General features: G+C 40.5%; 1 protein-coding gene across 1 annotated transcript; it reads right to left on the reverse strand.

The window, feature by feature from the left end:
- Window positions 1–572: 572 nt before the first annotated feature.
- On the reverse strand, window positions 573–21,947 carry LOC311263924 (uncharacterized protein). Its single transcript, XM_084364299.1, has 51 exons — window positions 21,878–21,947; window positions 19,251–19,718; window positions 19,057–19,104; window positions 18,914–18,967; window positions 18,712–18,759; window positions 17,605–17,748; window positions 17,379–17,477; window positions 15,254–15,322; window positions 15,088–15,168; window positions 14,779–14,829; window positions 14,278–14,436; window positions 13,942–14,022; window positions 13,794–13,838; window positions 12,961–13,089; window positions 12,571–12,867; window positions 12,424–12,474; window positions 12,319–12,336; window positions 11,810–11,836; window positions 11,662–11,724; window positions 11,473–11,568; window positions 11,323–11,385; window positions 10,966–11,001; window positions 10,812–10,865; window positions 10,502–10,573; window positions 9,766–9,828; window positions 9,233–9,304; window positions 9,071–9,097; window positions 8,942–8,977; window positions 8,331–8,366; window positions 8,103–8,219; window positions 7,820–7,957; window positions 7,635–7,706; window positions 7,477–7,527; window positions 7,282–7,344; window positions 7,103–7,162; window positions 6,439–6,465; window positions 6,249–6,299; window positions 5,802–5,873; window positions 5,518–5,565; window positions 4,443–4,568; window positions 4,218–4,349; window positions 3,988–4,101; window positions 3,688–3,813; window positions 3,517–3,591; window positions 2,927–3,064; window positions 2,684–2,824; window positions 2,093–2,254; window positions 1,814–1,960; window positions 1,544–1,693; window positions 1,339–1,419; window positions 573–648 (listed from the first exon to the last, which is right to left on the reverse strand). Exons 1-51 carry the CDS (start codon window positions 21,939–21,941, stop codon window positions 599–601), a joined length of 4,692 nt encoding a protein of 1,563 aa, XP_084220425.1. The 5' UTR covers window positions 21,942–21,947; the 3' UTR covers window positions 573–598.
- Window positions 21,948–22,175: the final 228 nt, after the last annotated feature.

Consider the following 22,175-nt stretch of genomic DNA (forward strand, 5'->3'; position numbering starts at 1 on the left):
TGAGACACCTAACACTTAATTCAATCCCCAAAAACCCCTTTGTATGACAGCCCTTAACGGGTAACGCCACCTATTTTACACATTAAAGTGTTTTTACTGTACAGTTATGTTGTATTTTAATCATTTGTTATCATTTATAAAGGAGTGTAATGGTAGATCAGTGGACTGCTTTTCAAAACCTGGTGCCTATTTTACCCACAATGCAACTTAACCACTGAGTGATATCACTGGAGGTAATTTATCTGGCTACATGCAGCTTCCTCTGGAGCCACAAAAGGCTTTATACTACTTTTTGACATATGCAGTAGCACTCCCCAAGACCTGTAAACACACTTTAATGAAGAAAATTGGGGGAGTTACCCTTTAACAGTGTATTAAACAACCTAATCCAAAACTATAATGAACCCTGATCTCACAAGACAACTCCGTACTCAAGAACGTAAAAATACAATCACAATTCATTTAGAAAAACACATACACTGGTCAAACACATCAATCGATACCTTTACCCTCTTTATACACACCAGACAATTTCGATATATCATAATATATGATATATAATTTTTAAAAAAGTTCCATATATTCAGTAACTTGGCTCTTAAACACCAACGTCCCTCCTCCTCCTTTTAGTGATCAGTGGGTATTCTCCTGAAAAGCAACACAGAGTTTATTAAAAGGTTGATTGATGCGAATTGCTTTGATCATTGGGTTCCTGCCTGTTCTAGCACATTAAATCAAGAGGAAGAAAAATCTTTATCACACACAATCACACAATGAACAATACAGTGAAACTGGCTTTCTGCATTTAACCCATCCGTGAGGAGCAGTGGGCTGCTACCCTATAACATCTGGTGACCAACTCCAGATTTAAGCCAATACCTTAGTCAAGGACAGGATTGACATGTTTTACAATAATGTTTTGATTGCGGGGGACATTGAAGCACCTGGAGGAAACTCACACAAGCACAGGGAGAACATGCAAACTCCACACAGAAAGAACAGACACCAGGCTTGTGTCAAATCATCAACAATCATATCAAACTAAATCAGTTATCCGTGTACGAAACAAGTGGCCCACTTCCTAATGTGAGAGGACATCAGCTGACATCTTTCTCCTTTTTGGCCCAGGAAAGCCTTGTTCACCTACAGTATGTCCACACAGAGGAGAGTGCTTTGAAATTGAAACTACTTATTGACATTGATAACCACTTAAAATAACAGTTGTCATAGATTTTATGGCATGCCAAGCTACTGGAAGCCATTCTTAAAAACTCTATGTTTTTGTCCCGAAAAAGCACCCTCTGAAGCATCAAGACCCGAGCAAACTGTTAGATGTACCTCTCTCTCCTTTTGGTCCTGGGAATCCCATGTCCCCTTTCTGTCCTGGTCTCCCGGGCGGCCCCACAATGGCCCCATGTGCTGTCAGAGGACAAATGAATCGGTCATCATCCATGCCAATGTGCTCTCACACCCTTTCCCTTTTTCTCTGTACTGGGAAAATAGTGTGTGACGTTTTTAACTGGTATGGTAATGACTTCTTTACTTTTGAAGTATTCCACTAAATCAGTGACATCTGTGTTGGAACCAAACAATCGGCTGTATCCAGGGGGACCTGGAGGGCCAGGTGGTCCCGGCGGCCCTTGGATGGCGCGTTCATTGTTGCTCCATTCACCATCACTTAGCAGACCATGAGCTGGAAGAAAACAGACAAGGTGAATAGTGTGCCACCAGTAGATGTCATAATGGGACTCTTCAACTACATTACATGCAAGTCCTTCAATTTTAAAAGCACTTACAGCTCATATCTACTTACATTTGATGTATTTCACCACATCCACAACATTGTCATGGGAGCTAACCCATGAACTGTGTCCAGGTGTTCCTGGAAGGCCAGGAGGTCCTGGAGGTCCTTGAACAACATGTTCAGAGTCTCTCACAATATCATGGAGAAGACCATGAGCTGCATGCGGAGGACAGTCAGGTAAGTAGACGTCCATGTAACAATGACAGCGAGGTTCAGAGAGAGAAAAGTGTTCATGCTGTGGTGTGATGTGTGATGCGGTTCATGGCAAACTCCCTCTAGATCACCTACATTTGATATAATCAGTTACTTTGACAGCCATATTGGTGTAGTCGCCAGTATCTGGGTTCCAGTCACTGGTGCTGGTTAGGCCTGGCTCTCCCTTGTGTCCTGGAGGTCCAGGAGGTCCTGGTGGTCCAGGAAGTCTGAACATAGCTGCTCTCGAATTGTCACCTTGTAAGATTGGAAGATCAGAAGAAGCAGTGACTCAGCCAACAGAGTCAAATGTAACTATAATGCAGACGGGTTAGTCAAGTGACATTTAGTTTGTTTATTGATCACTCAGCATTATTACAGGCTCATAAAGACAACTGTCATTAAAAACACTGAATTATTTTGTTGTCACAGTCCAGCATCACAACATGTTAACAGGCTAAAATCTAATATCTCATATGACAAAGGTGATATCTAAAATCCACCATTATTTAGGAGTCTGCATATATAGGGGATTCTGGTGAAGGTCTATGTCAAGAATGTGCCTGAATTAAAGGTACATTTCTGTAAGAATTCTAATATATGTCAAAAGTCATACACTTTAGCTCTAAAGACACATTTTGAAATTTTCTCCAATTTAAAATTGCTGAAGTATTCCTTTAAACTCACTTTTCATATATTCTTGCAGTTCTGCTCTGAGCGTCTGTCTGTTGGCATGCTCAGCATAGGAAACCAACCCATGCATTTGACCAGGGGGGCCCTCAGGTCCCTGGGGACCCGGGGGGCCTGGTGGTCCCCTGAAGGCGACACCTTTAGGAAGACAATGGAACAGATGTGGAGGCAGACACGATGATAAGTATGCTTTCTCAGATAGGTTCCTCATGAACTGATGTAGTAAATGTTTGGACCCACTTTGCAGGTAGTCACGAATGTCTGAATTGAGGTAGGTCCCATATCCTTGTGGGCCGGGTGTGCCAGGTGGACCTTGTGGACCAGGAATACCTGGGGGACCGGGAGGCCCTTGAGGGCCCACATGTGCTTGATACCCAGCTAGTTGGAGTATGAAAATAAACATCTGTCAGCTTGAGAATCTAAATACTTTAGAATAGACACACACTAACATGAACAACACACACTCAGAAAACTGATTTTAATTGGGAGCTAATGGTACAATCCATTGAATTGGAAAGTCGGAAATTACTAAACAACCCCAACCTCAAAATCCAAAAGAAGGCCTATGCTGCTGTATTTTACTGTTGGTCATATTGGAGGTACTGGTAGAGCCTTGTATTTTCAAAAGTGGTACAAAGTGGCCAGGTAAAAAGGTTTGAGAAGCACTGGTGTCATGTGTTATTATCAACTGGCATCACTATTAATGACAAACAATGGCTAACTTGGCTAAAACTTCTACTCGAGTAAGACATTATTCCCAACTTCAACTTCCAACTCCCTAGGTAAATGGAATGCACCAAATCTGTCTGTGTTTTCATTGTGTTTCTTACTTGATAACGAGGTTCCAGGAAGACCAGGAGCCCCAGGAGGTCCTTGGGGTCCAGGAGCACCTACCACCCCCCTCTCTGGTGAAAAACAGGACCCATAGTCAATAAGAGTCCTGTTCTTTCAACATAACACCTTATTAATAGGAAACCTGTTGGTCATTCTGTAACACTCACCATTCATGAGGCTGAGGACACGTTCAGCCACCTCCTGGGTGTTGAATCTGTAGCTGCCATGGCCTGTAGCTCCAGGAGGTCCTGGTGGACCGGGAGAACCAGAAACATATCTCCTCACGTTCTCTCCTGGACACAAATCATTGATACACTTTTGCAAATAGTCTCAAATGCTATAATCTTCAGAGCTGGTATCAAGCCAACAAACTTCAAAGTTAAATGACATAACACAGATCATTAGACAGAAATCGTATGTTAATGTGTATGTGTGTGTGATCCTGACCATCCTTAAATGAGACTTACGTTGTAATAGATTGATGATGTCATTGACAGAGATGGAACCAGTTGAACCTGGAGGTCCAGGAGGACCAGGAGGACCAGGAGGGCTATGAGTCCCATCATATCCTCTACCTGTACCTGAATGGGTGAAAGATGTAAAGTGGTTTTCACCACTATTAGAAAAACAGTTGATTCTCACGTGAGGGCATCTTGTGTGGTAACAGAGGTAACATTCTGAATGTCATTGGTCATACTTTGGACGTAAGCTATAACTTGTTTGGCCACATCGTCCACCAGCCCTTCCCCTGCGGACCCTGAAGCACCTGGAGCCCCTTGAGGACCAGGGGGCCCAGGAGGTCCAGCCAGGTACTGCCTGATGTTATCACCTGCATATCAACACAATTTAGTCTTAGACTTAGCTCTTTGTTTCATTCAATTGTAACATTATATAAACCAAAGTAAATAAATATGTAGCTTACTCTGAAGGTATTCTGCAATATACTGGCCCACATCGGTTGATCCAGACCCACTTCCATCTCTTCCAGGCTGACCAGGTGGTCCAGGTGGGCCTTGAGGGCCTGGGGGAGCAGGACCGTATGAGCTACCTGTAAATCAACACAAAATCTTATGTCTGTGTTTTTATGTCTGTACATGGAGGAAACATACTCAATTAGTAATTTTAGAGAATATTTTCTATAACTACTATTATTATTACTGCTGAAGTTTTAGCAGCAGCATTTGACCAAGCAACAATGACCTCTGCTGACTGGTGAAACAAATAAAGAAGTGTGTTAATCTGCAGCTAGTCAGTCACCAGATGCTCACTCCAACAACAACAAGAAAGTCCATCTTCGCGTTTAAATGCAAAGTTAATACAATTTCTCTACAAGAAATTTGGATCATAATAATTGGTTGTTACTTGAAGGATTTTTTAAATAATTATTATTCCATTAAAAGAATACTTTGCAAATTTAGCTTTGCATATTGTTGGACTCAAAATGGACAGTTTTTGTGTGTTCAAAAACAGCAGCAATCAGAGATTCCTCTTAATTGTCAAAACCTACATTACCCACAATGCAATTTGATTGCCAACAATTCAGGCAGAGATTCTGGTGTGTTACGCTAGCAGCAGCTAACAAACCCTTTGGCAGCTAGCCTCAAGAGGAGATGAGCTACAGAGATCTTGTATTGAAAAAACTTGTATTCTTCAGCCACTAGATATGTGGAAAAACAGTGGAGTTACCCCTTTAAGATTAAATCTCAACTTAAAATGATTTCAGAATGTGAAAGGGTATATTGGGGTACTGCTAGTCCCAGCTTTATTTGTGTTGATCAGTATTGTTAAGCTTCCCCAAGAGCTGTCAAAGCTGTTTAGTGAATAAATAAAAAGACATATCTGTTGGAGCATGTTTGCATGATTGACAGGTGCCATAATTGCTGTTGCTTTCTCACAGCCCTGTAGACCTTCTAAAAGCATGTCACTGGTCAAAATTATTGAAAAGATACTGTCTTAAGCCACAATTTGATGTGATATGATATTTAGGACAGTCTTACCAACAGATACTCCGGGGACTCCTGGGGGACCAGGGACTCCTGCATCACCTGCAAGAAACACATAGACAGTATGAGAGACAAACTCCAGTGCTGCTGACTTCTGAATCAAAGAAAACACGGGGAACAGGAGAAAGATAGACAGAACAGACAGAAAATGTTTGTGTGTAACCATTCACTATGGTTATATCCTGTATAATAACACAGGGAAAAGACAAGAGGATTTTCTAACAGGTCTGTAGCAGGGGATTTATAGAAGGTCACTCAGAACATTTGGCTGAGTTTACCTTTAGGTCCTTGTGGCCCCTCTGGTCCTGATGGACCCGGAGGGCCTCTAGCTCCAGGCTGACCCGGGAAACCTGACATGACAATCAAAACACTGATTTAACATCTGGTAAAAGAGCCTGGAGGTTCATTATTGACCAGTGAAATATCTCCACAACAACTGAACAAAGCCCGCGTCTGATGAGGGCCACAACATGCAGCTAAAGGCTCTCGAATATTTCCAGCATGTGGACCAGCACGTGGAATAAACAACACAACAAAAAAAGGTCTTGTTGTTGTTCTTTAGAAATGTAAATGCAGAAATGTTACATATTACATCTTTTTAGCAAACTATTACTGTCCTCAGAGCCATGCCCACAAATAATGATTCTAAGCAGGACCCCCATGATAATCTTTTATTATACATAAGTAAAAATCCACCTTATCTAATCTAAACGTTTTTCACATACCAGCTCCTTGTTCCCCTGGACTCCCTGGAAGACCCGGTTGACCAGGTTCACCTGAAAAAAAATCATCATTACATATATATATATACAGTATATATATATATATATATAAATATATATATAGGTATATCTGTTTTAAAATTCTGTAGTTTCTAAAAATTGTGACATATGCAGCGGTATGCAATTTTCTCACCCTGGTACCCCTGTCCCCCTCGGGCACCTAAGGAGAAGGAATGATAAGATGAAAGAAACTTTCTGTGAGCCAGAGCTTCTAAATCATTTCCAAGAGGTATCCTAATCTTTCTGTTGAGCTGAGACCTGCCACATTCACTCATTAGTTTAATACATTTTGTAATGTATGAATTATGGCTGGGCAATATGTACAATAGATATTGTTATCATAATATGAGACTATATATTGTCCTAAATTTGGATATTGTTATATCGTGATAAGTTTTAAAGGCTGCATTACAGTAAACTGATGTCATTTTCTGAATTTACCAGACTGTTAATACTCGCCTTTACCCACTCAGTCTTTATATCCACATTACTGATGATCATTTATCAAAAAATATTTTGTGAAAGTACCAATAGTCATCGCTACAATATTGTCTAAATATGAATGTTGTATTATCTGTTAAAATAGAATAGATAATTGCTGTTGTCCCTCAGTCTGAGCATTTGAATGAAGAGGTTTTGAGAAGCTTAACAGATATACTGTGTATCGCGATTGACTTAAAATATGTGGATGTTTTTTTAAGGTCATATCACCCAGCCCCGGCAAGAATCCATTATATAATGCACTTTTTTTTTTGTTAGATTCTTCTGATCAGAAACATCTGATTTGTCAAACCCACCTGGTGAACCCTGTGGGCCTGCGGGTCCTGGGGGTCCTGGTGGTCCAGCGAAAAAGGTTTCTAAGACAAAAGAGGGAAGAATACATCAAATATGCCATGCAAAGGTTAAATATGACATGCTGTATGTCCAGTTGTCTGAAGGCCAACAATACATCTGAGACGAGACGTCTTTCACCAACCTGAGGTTGGCACAAAGCTGCCAGGTTCTCCTCTCTCTCCTGGAGGTCCAGGTGAACCAACACCTGTGAGGACAGCAACGGGTCAATTACATTTGAGAGAGAAAAATGTAGCTTTTTATTCCAACACTGCTTAAATGATGTTGTGTGCTGATAATCTATCTATGTGTCCGTCTCTAATGCAAGATCCTTGTTTACCTGGCTGTCCAGGAGGACCTCTGCGTCCTGGAGGACCCTGTCTAGTCTCACCTGAACAAGAGTTACAACAGCATTTGAATAAATCATTAGTTTGATCCAAGCCTCAGTACCAAGTATTTGTAAATTCCTTAATATTTTACAAATAGCTTTTGACATACCAGAAGGACCCGGTGCACCAGGAGGCCCTGGAGGTCCTGGTGGGCCAGGCAGTCCAGATACTGAGGAAACTTCTGTTAGAAGTGAAAACACAGGAGATGTGGTAGTGCACATTTCTGTAGATACAGTGTCATTCTGGATACGACCACCAGATGGTACCAAAGTGATGAATGAGAGAGGTGCTCACCGGCTGTCCGGGTGGAACTGACAGTTTCTGAACTCGTGATGCTGATCCCAGGCTCGCCAGGGTTTCCTTGTGCTCCCTTCTCCCCCTTTTCTCCTTTCTCCCCTTTCTCTCCTTTCTCTCCCTGTTCTCCCTTAGAGCCTTGATAATTGTTTGAATTTTCCATCGTAGAAAAGACAAAAAAAACAGAAAAAATATGTTCAATGCAGGAGAAAGATTCTTACATTTCATTTTACAGTTAATCCTTCTTAGACGCCTAACGTGGTCATCAAGGTTTTGGATTTACCAGGTTGTCCTGGGACACCAGCAGGGCCGATGGGACCAGACAGACCAGGGTTTCCAGCAGGACCTGGAGGACCACCAGGCCCCGGTGGTCCAGGGACAGCCACAGTATCAGAGCCAACTGAAAGAAATGAAAGAGAAACACCAGTTACACTGCACAAGAGACTGTGTCTCCTTTGGACTAAAAACTTACACACGGTCCACTTTGTACAACAGATTTTCCTGTTCTTACCTGGAGCGATGACTTTACCAGGTGATCCTGGTTCACCTGGAGGACAATGTTATGTTAGCTTATTAATGAAACAATACATTGTAAACATAATGTTTGTCTATACTTACATTAGCCTTTGAAAACAGTCTTTAGCATTTCTAATCAGAACCAGTCTGTGTTAAGGCTTTAATTAAAGCTGCTGTAAGTGTCATTTTAGCCAACTTCCTGTCTGTTTTGGAGCTAGCAATCTCCTCCCTCCTCTCTACGTCACCACATGAACACGCAGCGGTAATCACCAGACATCTGCTGATCCTGCTCTTTGCGTGATCACGACATTCTTTCTGTTATTATTTTAATAACAGAAAAAATATTACTTACAGCTGCTTTAAAGACTAACAGCACACATCAAATTCTTAGCTTGGGCAACTTTGGCAATAAAAGGTTTAGTTATTCTGATATAACTCTCACATATACAGATGTTTAGTAGTAGTCTGTACCCAAGTGGTGGCTTTTCGGATGCTTTATTTTCCCTTCATTGGCACTTTTTAGCTTTTGTACCCAGCCCCTCTGTGGCAGTGTGTGGTGATGTGGACATTTTTGACTTTGTGTTTTTTAAGGAAATGTGGCATTACCTTTAACACCAGGCTGTCCTGGAATTCCAGCAATACCTGTGATAATTAGTCAGAGTATAAATATTTAAATACACAAAATTTTACTTGTAAGGAAAGTAAAAATTATTTGAATGAAATATACTCTCATACCTGGGGGTCCTTGAATCCCAGGAGGACCTGGAGAAAAAATTTGAGTGTATGCAATCAAACAAAAATAAGATCCAGGACTTTTCTCATTCAATGCCTGACAAACACAATTGATACATCATAACTGATTGTGTGAGCTACTATAATTGTACAGTGTTTTGGTACCTGGTTGACCAATATCCCCAGCAAGTCCAGGTGGTCCTCTCAGACCAGGAAGTCCCATCGAACCTGTTTCACCTGCAATTCATACACTGATAAATCTGTTGTGATCTGTTTTTGGCAGCTGCTGCAGAACTGTTGTAACTGTTGTTCAATATTTGAGAGGTTGCATGTCTGATCTCTGCAACTCCAACTCATTTTTACATGAAAAGACACATGATCAGACAGTGTTCTAATATCAGTAAAAATATCTGTGTGAAGCTTTCTCTGCCAAGTCATTTAATGTCACTGTCTTGTTCTTATTCATGACAGATCCATCTATCTAATAGCACTCTTTTAGTATGGTGACAGCATACATTTCTATCCAATCAACTTAAACCGTAGCAGCAGTTATTAAAACATGTAACTCTTTTAGGACACCATTAGAATACACTCAGCTGACTGGAGATATGATGTATTCCGAATCATTCTTTAGCTCTCAACAGTCAAGACTCAATCACATATTTTCTTTTATTACTATTCTGAAGCCCTCTCCTTACCCGCAGTTCCCTTAGATCCCTTCGCTCCAGCAGGGCCTTGTGGTCCATGTTGTCCTGGTTCACCTTTAATCATAAAAAAAACAAAACAGGAACCATCAAAATCAAAACCTTTACCTAATCTATAACAGTTTTCTTACGAGAGTTTGTAAATAGTATCTGGCAGCGAAGTAGTGTCACTTATTAATGGTCTTCTGATATAATTGCAGACTTACAATGTATGTGGGGATTGCTAATGTCAGCCTTGAAAGCACTGCTAGCTGCTAGATAGCGAAGCAGTTTTCTTTGTTTCACAGTGTTTGTTTGTTTACATAAACGCCATCAACGACAACTAATGACATATGAGAGTCTTGAGGGGTTGTTCCAGTTCATAGGGGGAGATTTTAATCACTATCGCCTGTAAGTGAGAGATTTGTGAGAGAACGATGGTATGTAGACTGATGCCATTACTCAGTGCAGACACAACGCATGTAAAAGTTCACATTTTAAAAAGTATTTAAAGCTTACAAAAACACAAAATAAATATTTTAGTTTGTCTTGTGGTTTTGGTAACTGATGTTTATGAGCAGCATAAAGTTTTCAGTACATTTTTGGTTTGGGTTCTGTGTTATCTGAATAGATCATTTGGAAAAAGAAGTTCACAGTCATCTTCACCACATATAAATTCAGTAGCTGCTGCGGTAGGAACTGTGTTATTACTCATTTTGCGCATGATATATAATGTTCTCCTGGGACACACCTGCCGGTCCGCGTGGTCCTCTCTCTCCCTGGTCTCCTTTGGTTCCTGGCGGCCCTGGTGTTCCTCTATCACCTGCGTCAAAAATAATGAAAACTGTCAATGGAGGGACCAGAGAGATATTTTAAATTGATGAAAGCTATACTGACATATACAACTATAATTTACAGATCAAACAATGTTCCTCAAAAACAGCCCAATCTTTTCTCACATCTTTTTGTCTTTTTGTTACACATCGTCATTACTACTAACTATACATACGTCTTAACCAATTGTTAGAAGACAATTTTAGAAGATTAAGCCTTAAAGTTACCTTTTTCTCCTGGAGCTCCAGCATCACCCGGGAAACCCTTTAGACCTGGAGCGCCTGCAAACAAATACAGTATAATAGATTTATTATGGACTGGCGATCAGGACCAAAGAACTAACAATATATTCAAAAAAATCAAGTGGAAAAGAATATTTACCAGGACTTCCCACTTCACCATGCTCTCCAGTGGCACCTACATCAAAAAGGAAAGAAAAGATACTGGCCGTTGACTATCAGCATTATTAATACTCCTTAATGTACTGCAGCAAGTATACCATGTAATGTTTCAGCTATGTTAGTAGTAGCTGCTAGATAACTGACTCTAACGTGTTTTCCCAACCAGGCAAAAGTTTCCATTCCAGTGTCTTGGTACACTTTAAAAAGGAAACGTTTCTCTGTATGTTTTTTCATTCATGATGTAAAGTTAAAGTGGTTTGCATATGGGCTGAACATACAAAGCACTGGCATTGTTCCAAAAATGTTATCTGAACTGCATCATGACCTTTGACCTTACCTTTCGGCCCCACAGGTCCAGCAGCACCAGCAGGACCAGGACGTCCTGGCTCACCTTGATGTCCTGTCAAAACCAGGTCTCATTATAAGGCTGAACACCTCAACGTACAACTATATGTGATTCAACATGGGTGGCATAAACATTTCCTACCTTTCTCTCCAAAACCTGGTGGTCCAGCCTCACCGCGGGGGCCCATCTGTCCCTCCCGGCCTCTCTGCCCTGGTGGTCCCTCTGGACCTGGTTCCCCTGTACAGAAAGGAGGAAAGACTCAGCCCATGTTTTCTTTTTTCCTCGTGTCCACTTGTCCTCACAGAACAATGAAAATGATCTTATCACTACCTGCACTTCCCTTAGTTCCCCTTGGTCCCTCTAATCCTGTGTGACCCATCTGCCCAGGAGGACCTGTAGAAATAAGACAGAGGGGTGGGGTGAGTTCATCGCCTCTGTAGGAAGGAAGAGGCTTCAACACATTTGCTCTCAGTCTTACCTGGCAGGCCAGGAAAGCCGCTGTCACCTGCAAAGATCAATGCATAGCTGTTGGTTGCAGTTCATAGAGTTTGATTCTTACATTCTACAGAACTGGAGACTGATATACATAGTGTCGTGACGAATACCTAAAACAAGTTCAACTACACGTTCTTTCTGGCAATAAATGTACTTAGGTATCTAAAGTACAAATAAATTAAAATTACATTTTAACCCATACATTATGGGTTGACTGATAATTTTAATCCAAAGGTTAAATGTGCACTACCTTCTCTGATGCCACATGTAAACTGAAAAGTACCTCGTAACTAAGGTTATCAAATAAATTGAGTTTGCCTCCAAAATGTAGTGGAGTAAGTATAAGTAGCAGAACAATGGAAATGCAATTTCAGGTACTTAAGTACAGAACTTTAGTAAATGTACGTAGTTACATTCCATCACTGGATATTTATATATGATTCTTCATATGTATCAACTGAATACACATAGAAATGCAGGGCAGTCCCTCACCTTTTGATCCCAGTGGCCCTGGATCGCCTGTAAAGAAACAGTCAGTTAGGATGGATGTAGGTAAATATTCATTTACTAATTATTTAATGGTTTATACAAACATGCCTTTAGGGCCTGGTTGTCCTCTCTCCCCTTTTAGTGAGTATGCAAGTGTTTCTAAAAGTGGGGGGGAAAAAAATAGGATTATTTACTGAAATCAATCACTGATCACTGACAGCTGAGTTGATTTAACATTGTGTGATATTTCTGTACCTCTTACAGCATCTGATTGCAGTTCAGCCCTGACCAGATGCTGGACGGTTCTCTGCAGGGCAGCACTGTCCTGTGCTGATCCACGTCCTGCACCAGGACCAGCGGCCCCTAGGGTGATCCCATTGTCAGAGTGTGTGAGGGTTGATCCAGAAGAACTTCTATCGATGTATGACGAGTCCAGCGGGTCAATGATGTTGATGCCAGAGGAGGCCGACAAGTGGCTGGACCTGGCTGAAGCAGTGCCAGTAATGGCCTCAAGAGCATCGACACGGTTCTTGAGGCGTTTCACTTCTTCACCTGAGGGATGATGGACATGTGCACACCATCTTCAGTGAGCCCTATGAAGGTAAATATGCTACTGGAGATACATGTTTTATTTTACTGTCTCACCCAAAGCAATGAGTCCAAAGAGGAGGCCGAGGAGGAGGAGCAGGCTGAGCAGGAGGCCAAGCAGCCACTTCCACCAGCTGCAGCAGGAGCAGAAGCCAAAGCCCAAGCCTGATTTATCTTCACGGATCTCTGAGAAACAAAACCTTGTTCTGTCAGGCTTCTATTTTTTTCTCCCAAAACAGTAAGAAAACTGAAGTGGATGCATTACAGGAGGGTTAAACATAATGCCTCCAATTAGTACTTAGTTTAATTAGTATAATAAATTACACTGAGCTCAGTGTCTTACTGTCCATGGTTTTTTATAATTCTTACATTTATTCTAACTTGTCACATTTTTTTGGAAAGCAAATAAGAATTTTTCTTGCAGTGTCGAAGTATTTAGTTAGTCATGGAGCTAAGTAGCCCTGTTAGCTGACTGAAGTCTGGCTAGACCGTGACCTCGGATCACGTGGTGTCATCACAGCAGGCAACTACACTAAGCTTTACCGGACACAGTCATCTCCCAGGGAACACAGGGGGACACCAGACTGGGATGGGACATAGCCTTGCCTGTCATCACACTGAGGCTATACTATTGGACTATAAAATGATGGCTATATCTTAAATCATGCTTCTTTAAGATGTGTAACGAACAACATATTATTTTACATAGCATTTATGTCACAAAAGTGAAAAATAAAACTGAATACAAAAACAATTTTTCATGTGTAATAATCCAAGAGCTACTATAGCAATTCTGTTGTTAATCTAGGTTTTGGTGGGGGTCTGTCAGGATCTGACTGTAAACCTGGACAGACTATAATAAAAAGAGAAAAGTGTAAATGGGACAATACCTGCATAGGTGGCTTTGTCTTTGGTAGCAACTTTTAGGGCTGCAGCTTTAAAAACAAAATGAAACAGCAAATATTTAGATGCCAAACAAGAGACATAATGTATGTGATTAATCCAATAAACAATAAGATCTGTTGTATATTAGTCTACATTTAGCTTCTGTTCTTTCCTCCATTGTGCTGGATGAAAATGTTTGTTTCTCTCTCTTCAGTGAGTCTTCCGAGTAGGGAGCTACAAGACACAACAATTACATGTACACCATCACTAATCACTAAAAACACTAATCATGCATAGGAAATGATTAACAGGTATAGATCTGTGTTATTTCTAAAATAGAAGTAGCAATTAAAGTATTTGAGGCAGCATATCACTTTGTCAAACACATGATTCTGTATTTATTAACATTTTTCACAACATTCCAACTTATTTGGGATCTGGGTTGTAGTGTAAGCAGTAGCAGAAGTACTGAGTAGTATTCAGTATTACCAGAGGCAGTAACAGGCGCAGCAGACATGAACTGCTTCCCCGTGTCTTTGGTCATGATCAGCCGCTCTGTCTCCTTGACAGGAGCGTTCTCCTTCTCGATCATCACAAACTTAAAGTCTTTGGCCGAGGCTTCCTCATGAGTGGGACTGCTGGGTCTCACTGTGACAAAACAAAACAACATGACGTTCAGACATAATGACCTCCTGAATGCACTGTACTAACTAGCATCCAGCGATATTGTAGTAAAGTACAAACAGACTTAACTGTAACGGCTACATGATTACAATATTTTGAGATATTTTGATTCACAGTTTAACTTCTTGAATAACCACAGTGTCACATACCATGACACCAAATCATTTTATTTGCTATACCATGTTATTATTAATGTATATTGTTTCTAACAAAAGTTGGTAAACTCTCTTTGACAGATGATAAAACTACTGATTCAAGTCAAAGTGTATTGAAACACAATGAATCAGTCTAACTATCACAGTTCACCTGTGGTTGTGACGATTCCAGTGCCAGATGCATTTTTCTGCACACCATAAACTGTGAAGAGACAAACACACATATATATAATAATTCATGATTCCTTAATAATGCTATAGTACTAAATCTTACAGAACACAGTTCAATTCAATTAACTCCTAAATACCCCCAAACATTTTCACTTTTCCCATTGTTGTTGTTACAGTAAGATATTATCAGGTGATTTGAAGAAAAGCCATGGATATTTTTAATTCTTCATATTAGCATCTTCTACAGCATCTTCATCATCACTACATGCATGGAGAAAACATGTCTTACCAAAATGTGCGTTGCTTCCAGTGGGAGAGACGACAGTGGGGCTGGTAGTGACCAGGTTATTCTGAACACCATACATAGGAACTAAGGCAGAATGGGACAACAACATGGTTATCTACTGATGATCAGTGACAAGCTAAGGGAGTGGACCCGACAGGAAGAAGCTCACCAGTGCTGCTGGCAGACAGTCCACTGTTCATGGGGGGACAGCTGAATGTCAGGTTGTTCTGAACTCCTCCTGTAGGTGACAGAGCAGAGCACATTTGTCCATCTATTACAGCTGGGAAATAAAAGCTTACATGAAAAACTCAGGCTTTATTCACCTATAACCAGGAGGCGATTTGAGGGGCAATCACCCAATTCAAATGACTAACATGCACCCCACATGGTAACCTGACATCCCCCCTCTCCATCCCCTATAGCAGAGAGAGTGCAGGGGCAGAGGGGTTGTTTAGTTGAACATGTTAGTCCAGTCTGCCTGACTCACTGATCCTTTATCTGACGGAGGTTTGTGCAAATTACAATCTATGTCCCCGACCATGGCTCTGAATTATCAGTAGCCCAACTGTGCTGTGTATTGATAAACCTATGGTGCTGTCTGCGTTGCTGAACTAGCTGACAGATGAGTAATTGCGACTTTTGCTCTCAGTCCCATCCTTCTGTCTGTTATGTCTTGGGTCTATAACATTTCATAAAGTAGATACTATAAATTCTCAATTCTATACTATATTGTAGCCGATATACTCGCATGAAGATCATAGAGACACATTATCATATCCTATAATATTCCTACAATATTAACTTCTATGACCCTAGCCCTAACCCATCTTGGCCATCATCTCCTTTACAAATGACCAAATGACCAACTGCCTAGAACTACCATCTCACACAACAGGAAAAAAAAACAAAAAAAAAACATTTTCACAAGTCACAACATGCATGACTTAAGGTGATGTCTAATGTTCATTAGTCCATCACACCTCAGTAACGAACATGGTGCCAAATTGATCGACTGATTCACTATAAACAACGAAGGGTCTTATTGCAAATAACTCTTGGTACACAAAGTATTCCAGTGGGATTTCAATAATATAGCCTTTGTATGCTACATTTCTTGGTGATGTCGGCTTTCAGTTGTATATTTTAATATGGTTATTCTTATTTCATGTTTCAGCTACATGACAGCACTGGCAAAGTTTGTATTTGACCTTTAAAGTGAACACCCATTTCAACTTTTTTGTTTTTAAATAGCATTCCTAAGTTAAGCCTCTGGTTGCTTGTTCCCCTCAATCAATTAACAACAGGAAAATACTGCGTATGTAGAGTGTATCTCTTGATGACTGAATGGAGTTTTTATTGGTAAAACCTGTTTAGACAGTGGTTCCCTTGGCTTTAAAGGGTCAGTTCACCCAAAGTGTAATGGGTTGAGGTTTTTGGATAAGCCACAAACTGAGTTTTTGTTACTTTCTACTTTCTGTTGTAGAATAGTCCCTATGAAAATAGCAGTGTCTGAAAACACAACATGAATTTTAGTTTTTCTGATGCTTAACACTTAAACACAAACAGAAGCTGAGAACAGCTACTACTGCAATTATCTTTCAATGCCATCATCTTGAAATCACAAGTGAATTATTTTGTTGTCTTGAGATAACAAAGCTTATTCTCTCAGTCAATCTATCTTGTTATCTCGTATAAAAAAAGCCTTGTTATCTCAAGATGCTGAGATAATTAACCCTTTATCAAGAGAGGTTGTTCCCTCATATTACTTATGTTGTTTATTAGTGATCAGGCATGCATAGATGGCATCTACACATCTCAACAACTGATCTGAGCTGAAAATGTAAGATCAAGGAGTGCCATATAACAAATGACAAAGGTTCATAACAAGTTCATTTGGTTTGCATTGAAACTCCCAAACCCACCCTGTGTGTATGTTATGGTCCACTCTTATGGATCTTATGAAGTTGTTCTCTCATTTTGAATGATCTTGTAATCTCAAGACATCTGTCTTTATTTTCTTCAGATAACAAAATAATCATGAGAAATCAACTTCATAAGATACATAAGTAAATACATATTAATAATAAATCATTATTTTTATCTAAAAAAAAGATTGCAAGCATGACCATTCTAGGCTTTCGTGGTATTGATAAAAGAAAAACGTGCTTTTGTTGTGAAAAACAGATCAGCTCCGGTATAAGGTATGCTCCTGTAACAGTTAACTGAGAACGGTTAAATATGATGCAATCACATCCTCAGGCTGCTGATGTTATGGCTTGTAATATATGACTGACCTGACTGGTAGAGGGTGGAGGAAGTGGACAAGTTGTTGGGGTTGGTATTGTAGCTGTAGCTGCTGCTCACACCTCCGGACCAAATGCTGCCATATTGGTCTGGTATTGAAGAAAGAGAAATAGTTTACAGACACGTGAAATACTAAAAACTGAGGGCAGACCACATGATTAGAATTCTTTAATATCAATCTCAAAGATAACAGCCATGACAGCTGATTAGTTGAACCTGTGTTGGAGCTCTCAGACATGGCCCTAGTTTCCGTGCTGGCCTTCTTGGGGATGGGCAGCGTGTTGTTGGGGGACTGAGCGGGGCTGGTGCTGGTGGAGGGGTTTCCTCTCAGCAGACGCTTCACATCACCCAGCTCCGTCCCTGCACGAGTTTAATTTTTATTTTTTAATGGCGGGAGCAAATGATCATTTCAATTATGGAAGAATCTGCTCTTTATTTTTTTTATCAATCAATTCATTGACTTTTATATACTGTTGGGCAGACATATGACTCAAGTCATTTGGTCCAAGTCTAAAACAAGTCCCTAGTCATTTTTTCTTCAGCAGGTGGTCAAGTCACAGGTGTCAAGTGAGTCCTCAGTTTAAGAGAGTCCTCCCTTTAACACTGTAGTCTAACCGGCAGTATCTGGTCCTTATAAAGACAACAGACATGGTATTGGTACCTGTCTAGTAATATTGGCCATTTTCTAACCTGTTCAAAAAGTATGACAATGAACTGAATGTATGTTATAAATACTTCATTCAGTGAAATACATGTAATCAAGTAAAACACAAATAACTTCATAAAAGCTCTTATTTTTTCATTTAATCTCAATCAAAGAATAAAAGTCCATCCCCATCCCCTTTAAACAGTGAAATACTAAAAAAAAGAAAAAAAGAAAACTGACAACAAAAAAAATGTAAACAATCATGTCATTTAAGTCATCAATTCTCAAGTCGAGTCAAGTGTCTTTAACTAAAGTCCAAGTTGAGTCTTAAGTTATTTATTTGCTGTCAAGTCAGGTTGCAAGTCATCAAAACAGTGACTCAAGTTGACCCGAGTCCACATCCCTGCTGTCGAGCTGTTCTTTTTTTTCTTCATGTTCATCAAAGGTTCTTCATATGTTTTATATGTCAAATCTTTATTGTTAAAGGTGCTGGTAACTATAGCTGTCACACAACTGCAGTGGAGTAAACAAATACATAAATAAATACATGTTCCCCCTCTGGACTAAAAGTAGTAGAAGTAAGGTACAGATATCTTATATTTGTACAGTACTTAGCTACATTCAGTCACTGCATATACTGTATGTGGATATGCATCAACATGAAGAGTCATACTCACAGCTTGCTGTAGGAGAAGCACTCTGAAGCCTGGCCCTGATCTCGCTCTCTGAAAAACAGAAAACGTTGTTGAGTAAATGTAATTATTGCTGTAACTTATGACTAATCTGTCAAGTAACGGTCAAAATTGTATGGATATCTAATTATATGTATTGTTTATGTTCTATCCCTTTATGTATACTGTGTCAGAGCTGTCAGTGTACCTCTGCTCGGAGCTCTCCCTCTTGTGGCAGGACTTGAAGTTGCAATCGAGGTGCCTGAAAGAAAATGAAAACGAAAATTCAAAAATGAATATGAATACATGTGCACATTCCAGAGTATACTGTGAGATTCAAGTAAAACTTACTGTACTCCTTCCTGTTAAACTCTGGAGAAGAGTTTGCGCTTGAACTCTCTGAAACATGGTGGCAAAATAAAGATCGTATTAATCTTGGGTTTATTTGCTCTGAAGTAGAGCTGCTGGCCCCTCAAGTCTACAAACAATGTGAAAGATGAGTACAGCAGTATGAATAACTGCATGACCTTTGACCTATGACTAACCATCAAAGACATCTGAGAGAGCTGAAGCCATGGTGGTCACACTCTTCCTTTCCTTTGGAACAGGTGAGTAGTTGATTCCAGAGGACGATCCTTTCTTCACTTCCCCAGATCCTCCTGAAGTGTGGCTGGTCTTTGTCACTTTTGAAACTGTCACAGCACCTAGACCGCCTTCCCCTTTTCCTTCTCTGCCGCCACTTGCAAAACTAGATGACATGCTAGAGGACCCCCCTCCAGCAGCCCTTAACCCTGCCGCTGAACCACCTGAAGCTGCTGAACGTCCTCCACCTGAGGATACAGCAGAGGAAGCTCCTAGAGTAGTGATGCTGATAGCTCCGGTGCCCTTTCCAGTCCTGGATCCACCGGCGCCATGGGAACTGCTGGATGTGATCAGAACTGAGCTGCTCGTGCTGCTATAGCCTCCTGATGCAGCTCTTCCACCTGACCCCACCGCACTCACAGAAAGATCACCTAGAGGAAATAAATTAAATTAAAAGAACAAAGGAGAGGATTTACTAACTTGTAATGATGAATCACACGAATCATTTATTATATTTTTCATTTAAAGGAAAAAAAATCAGACTTTTTTCTCTAAGGGCGCACTCACACCTGGCCCAGTTGCTCCGTACCATACCGAAGCATGATTTTCCCTCCTCCCCAGTTCCCTGCTGGCCTGCACTCACATTGCTCCACCTGACACCAGGCCTGAGCACGGTCACCTCTTACACATACGTCATCATGTCGTAGCACGGTCGCGCCACAAAGGAGAACAACACAGAGAACATGACTTTACTGACTTTTTTATGGTTTATTCTGTGTCGTTTTGGTCATAGACGACCTTCTCACATTCCTGGATTTCTTGATTATGCAAGGGGGCGTAATACGCATGATTGTACTTCATGTCCAAGAGGCAAGAGCAACCGTACCGTGCCAAAGCACACCTCTTCCAACCATGCCAGAGCCAAGAAAGTGTACCGTGCTTGAGGAGTGCTCACACTAGTCAAACAAACTGGACTTTGGGGGTCAAACGTGCCTGGGCATGGTAGAGATTGCCTAGTGTGAGTGTGCCCTAAGAGACACATCTTTTCCAGTACACAGATGGCATTGCCCGCTGGGGCTGAGGATGGCTAATATCTTACTGCATGATCCAGTTTCAACTACATGACTGCACTGGCAAAGTTAGTATTTGACCTTTAACGTGAACACCCATTTGAACTTTTTTTGTTGTTAAATAGCATTCCTAAGTTATGCCTCTGCTTGCTTGTTCATGTGCATGGACATGCCTTACATGCCTTACTCTATACCATTAAAACCTTGTACTCTTATATGAGATTGGTTTATGACACTGACTCAAGTGTCTACTGCTGGTGCTGCCCACAGTGGTGATTTTACTGGTCTATGAAAAATGATTAACAATCGTTTGGAAACTTGCCTCTGGCCTCTGGCTCTGAAATATCACATTTAAAGTGTTTCTCAAACTGTCTGTGACTTTGAGCGACTCCAAAGCCTCCTAGTGAATAGAACAGATGTGTTGTTTTCAATACTAAATCAACTCATTTGTAAATGTAACTATCATTATTTGAATTTGCTGTTTTGCTGTGTTGTCAGGCTTCAGCAATGTGGCTGACCTTGGGATCGTTTTTGTGCCACTGCCTGCAACATTAGAACGTCGCGTCACGAGGGGGGGGTGGTTTGGGAGATGTTGGGAAGTTGGTGGTCCATGAAGTTTTTTGTATTGGTTAAGTGGTAAGGAAAAAGTTTGAGAAACACTATATGACGACAGTGTGTGTATCACTAATTATATCGTTGTCTAATATATTGCAACAGGAATAAATCCTGAAACCTGAAAATAAGTTTGCATTTCTGCACCTGTGGTTCCTATGTCTCGAAGTCAATGGGTTTTCGGTTAACTGCTTGCAATAAGGTCTGTGATTAACACAAGCTAAAGAGATTACCATGTTTTGTTCTATGACACCAATTACCTGAGTAAATATCCAACATTTGAATAGTGGTGGTGACGGCGAAGTCGTCACTGTGATGTAGGCTAGTTTGTTCATAATGTTAGCTTTTTACTTCTGGCAATTGCATTTACATTTCAAAAATCGTAAAAGTGGTGTTCATTTCCAAAGATTATCTTGCTTTACAAAACATGTAAGTATCACAAACTTGTGTTCAGCATGGAGTTATTGAGGTATTGAAGAATCCATATCCATTGTCTTTTCAATTGCTTTTTTTGTTTGGGAAGCGTTGAAATGATAACAATTTGTCAGACAGTCAGAGGAAAATGGCTGGCTTGTGAATATGGTCTAGTGTCATATAGTAACTATTATCAACTATATACCACAAAGTGTAAGTCAAAAATCCTATTCTTATTTAAACATACAGCAGATGTATGTATGAGCAGAAATCTCAGCAACAGACACCTCAGAACTTGTGCCCCTTAAATGCTGTCTTCAAGCTAATGCCATATACAGTTGTTACTGACAGCATATGACAGCTTTTCTTAGCTTATTTAAAGTAAATTATGCTTTTTCAAAAATACTAAATAAATAAAGCATGTGCATCATTGCATTGCTGGTTTTGCATTTCAGAATAGCCACAGTTAAAGACCAACACCTCTAAGATCTTACCTTTGCTACTTCCTCCATCACCTCCACCAGAGCTGACAGTCGTGGCTGTAATTAGATTGTCCATCCAATGCTAGCTATTGCAAAAAAAACAAAACAAAAAACAGCTTCAAATGATTCCTGAGAAAAAGACTGAAATATGAAAGACTAAACTGCTTGAAAAAGTAGGTTTTCAGTATGTTGAACTGGAATGTTCTTCTACCCTACGGCAGTATCTGCAGTCCCTCTGAGCAAGTCATATTCTTTTCATTTAGTGTGGTCATATTTCTTTCTTTTGTCGTCAAACCTCCTATGGAAGGGC

Source organism: Pagrus pagrus (genome assembly GCF_965226575.1).
Source record: "Pagrus pagrus genome assembly, chromosome: 2".
Classification (NCBI taxonomy): domain Eukaryota; kingdom Metazoa; phylum Chordata; class Actinopteri; order Spariformes; family Sparidae; genus Pagrus; species Pagrus pagrus.

What these genes read in the sequence shown, in the direction of transcription:
- LOC311263924 (XM_084364299.1), bottom strand. Translation starts at nt 21,941, where the DNA reads ATGGACAATCTAATTACAGCCACGACTGTCAGCTCTGGTGGAGGTGAT. An exon ending in ACTGTCTGCCAGCAGCACTG is followed by an intron (nt 15,169 to 15,253) that starts GTGAGCTTCTTC and finishes ATTCTGCCTTAG; the next exon opens with TTCCTATGTATGGTGTTCAG. An exon ending in CATCATCAATCTATTACAAC is followed by an intron (nt 3,814 to 3,987) that starts GTAAGTCTCATT and finishes ATTTGTGTCCAG; the next exon opens with GAGAGAACGTGAGGAGATAT.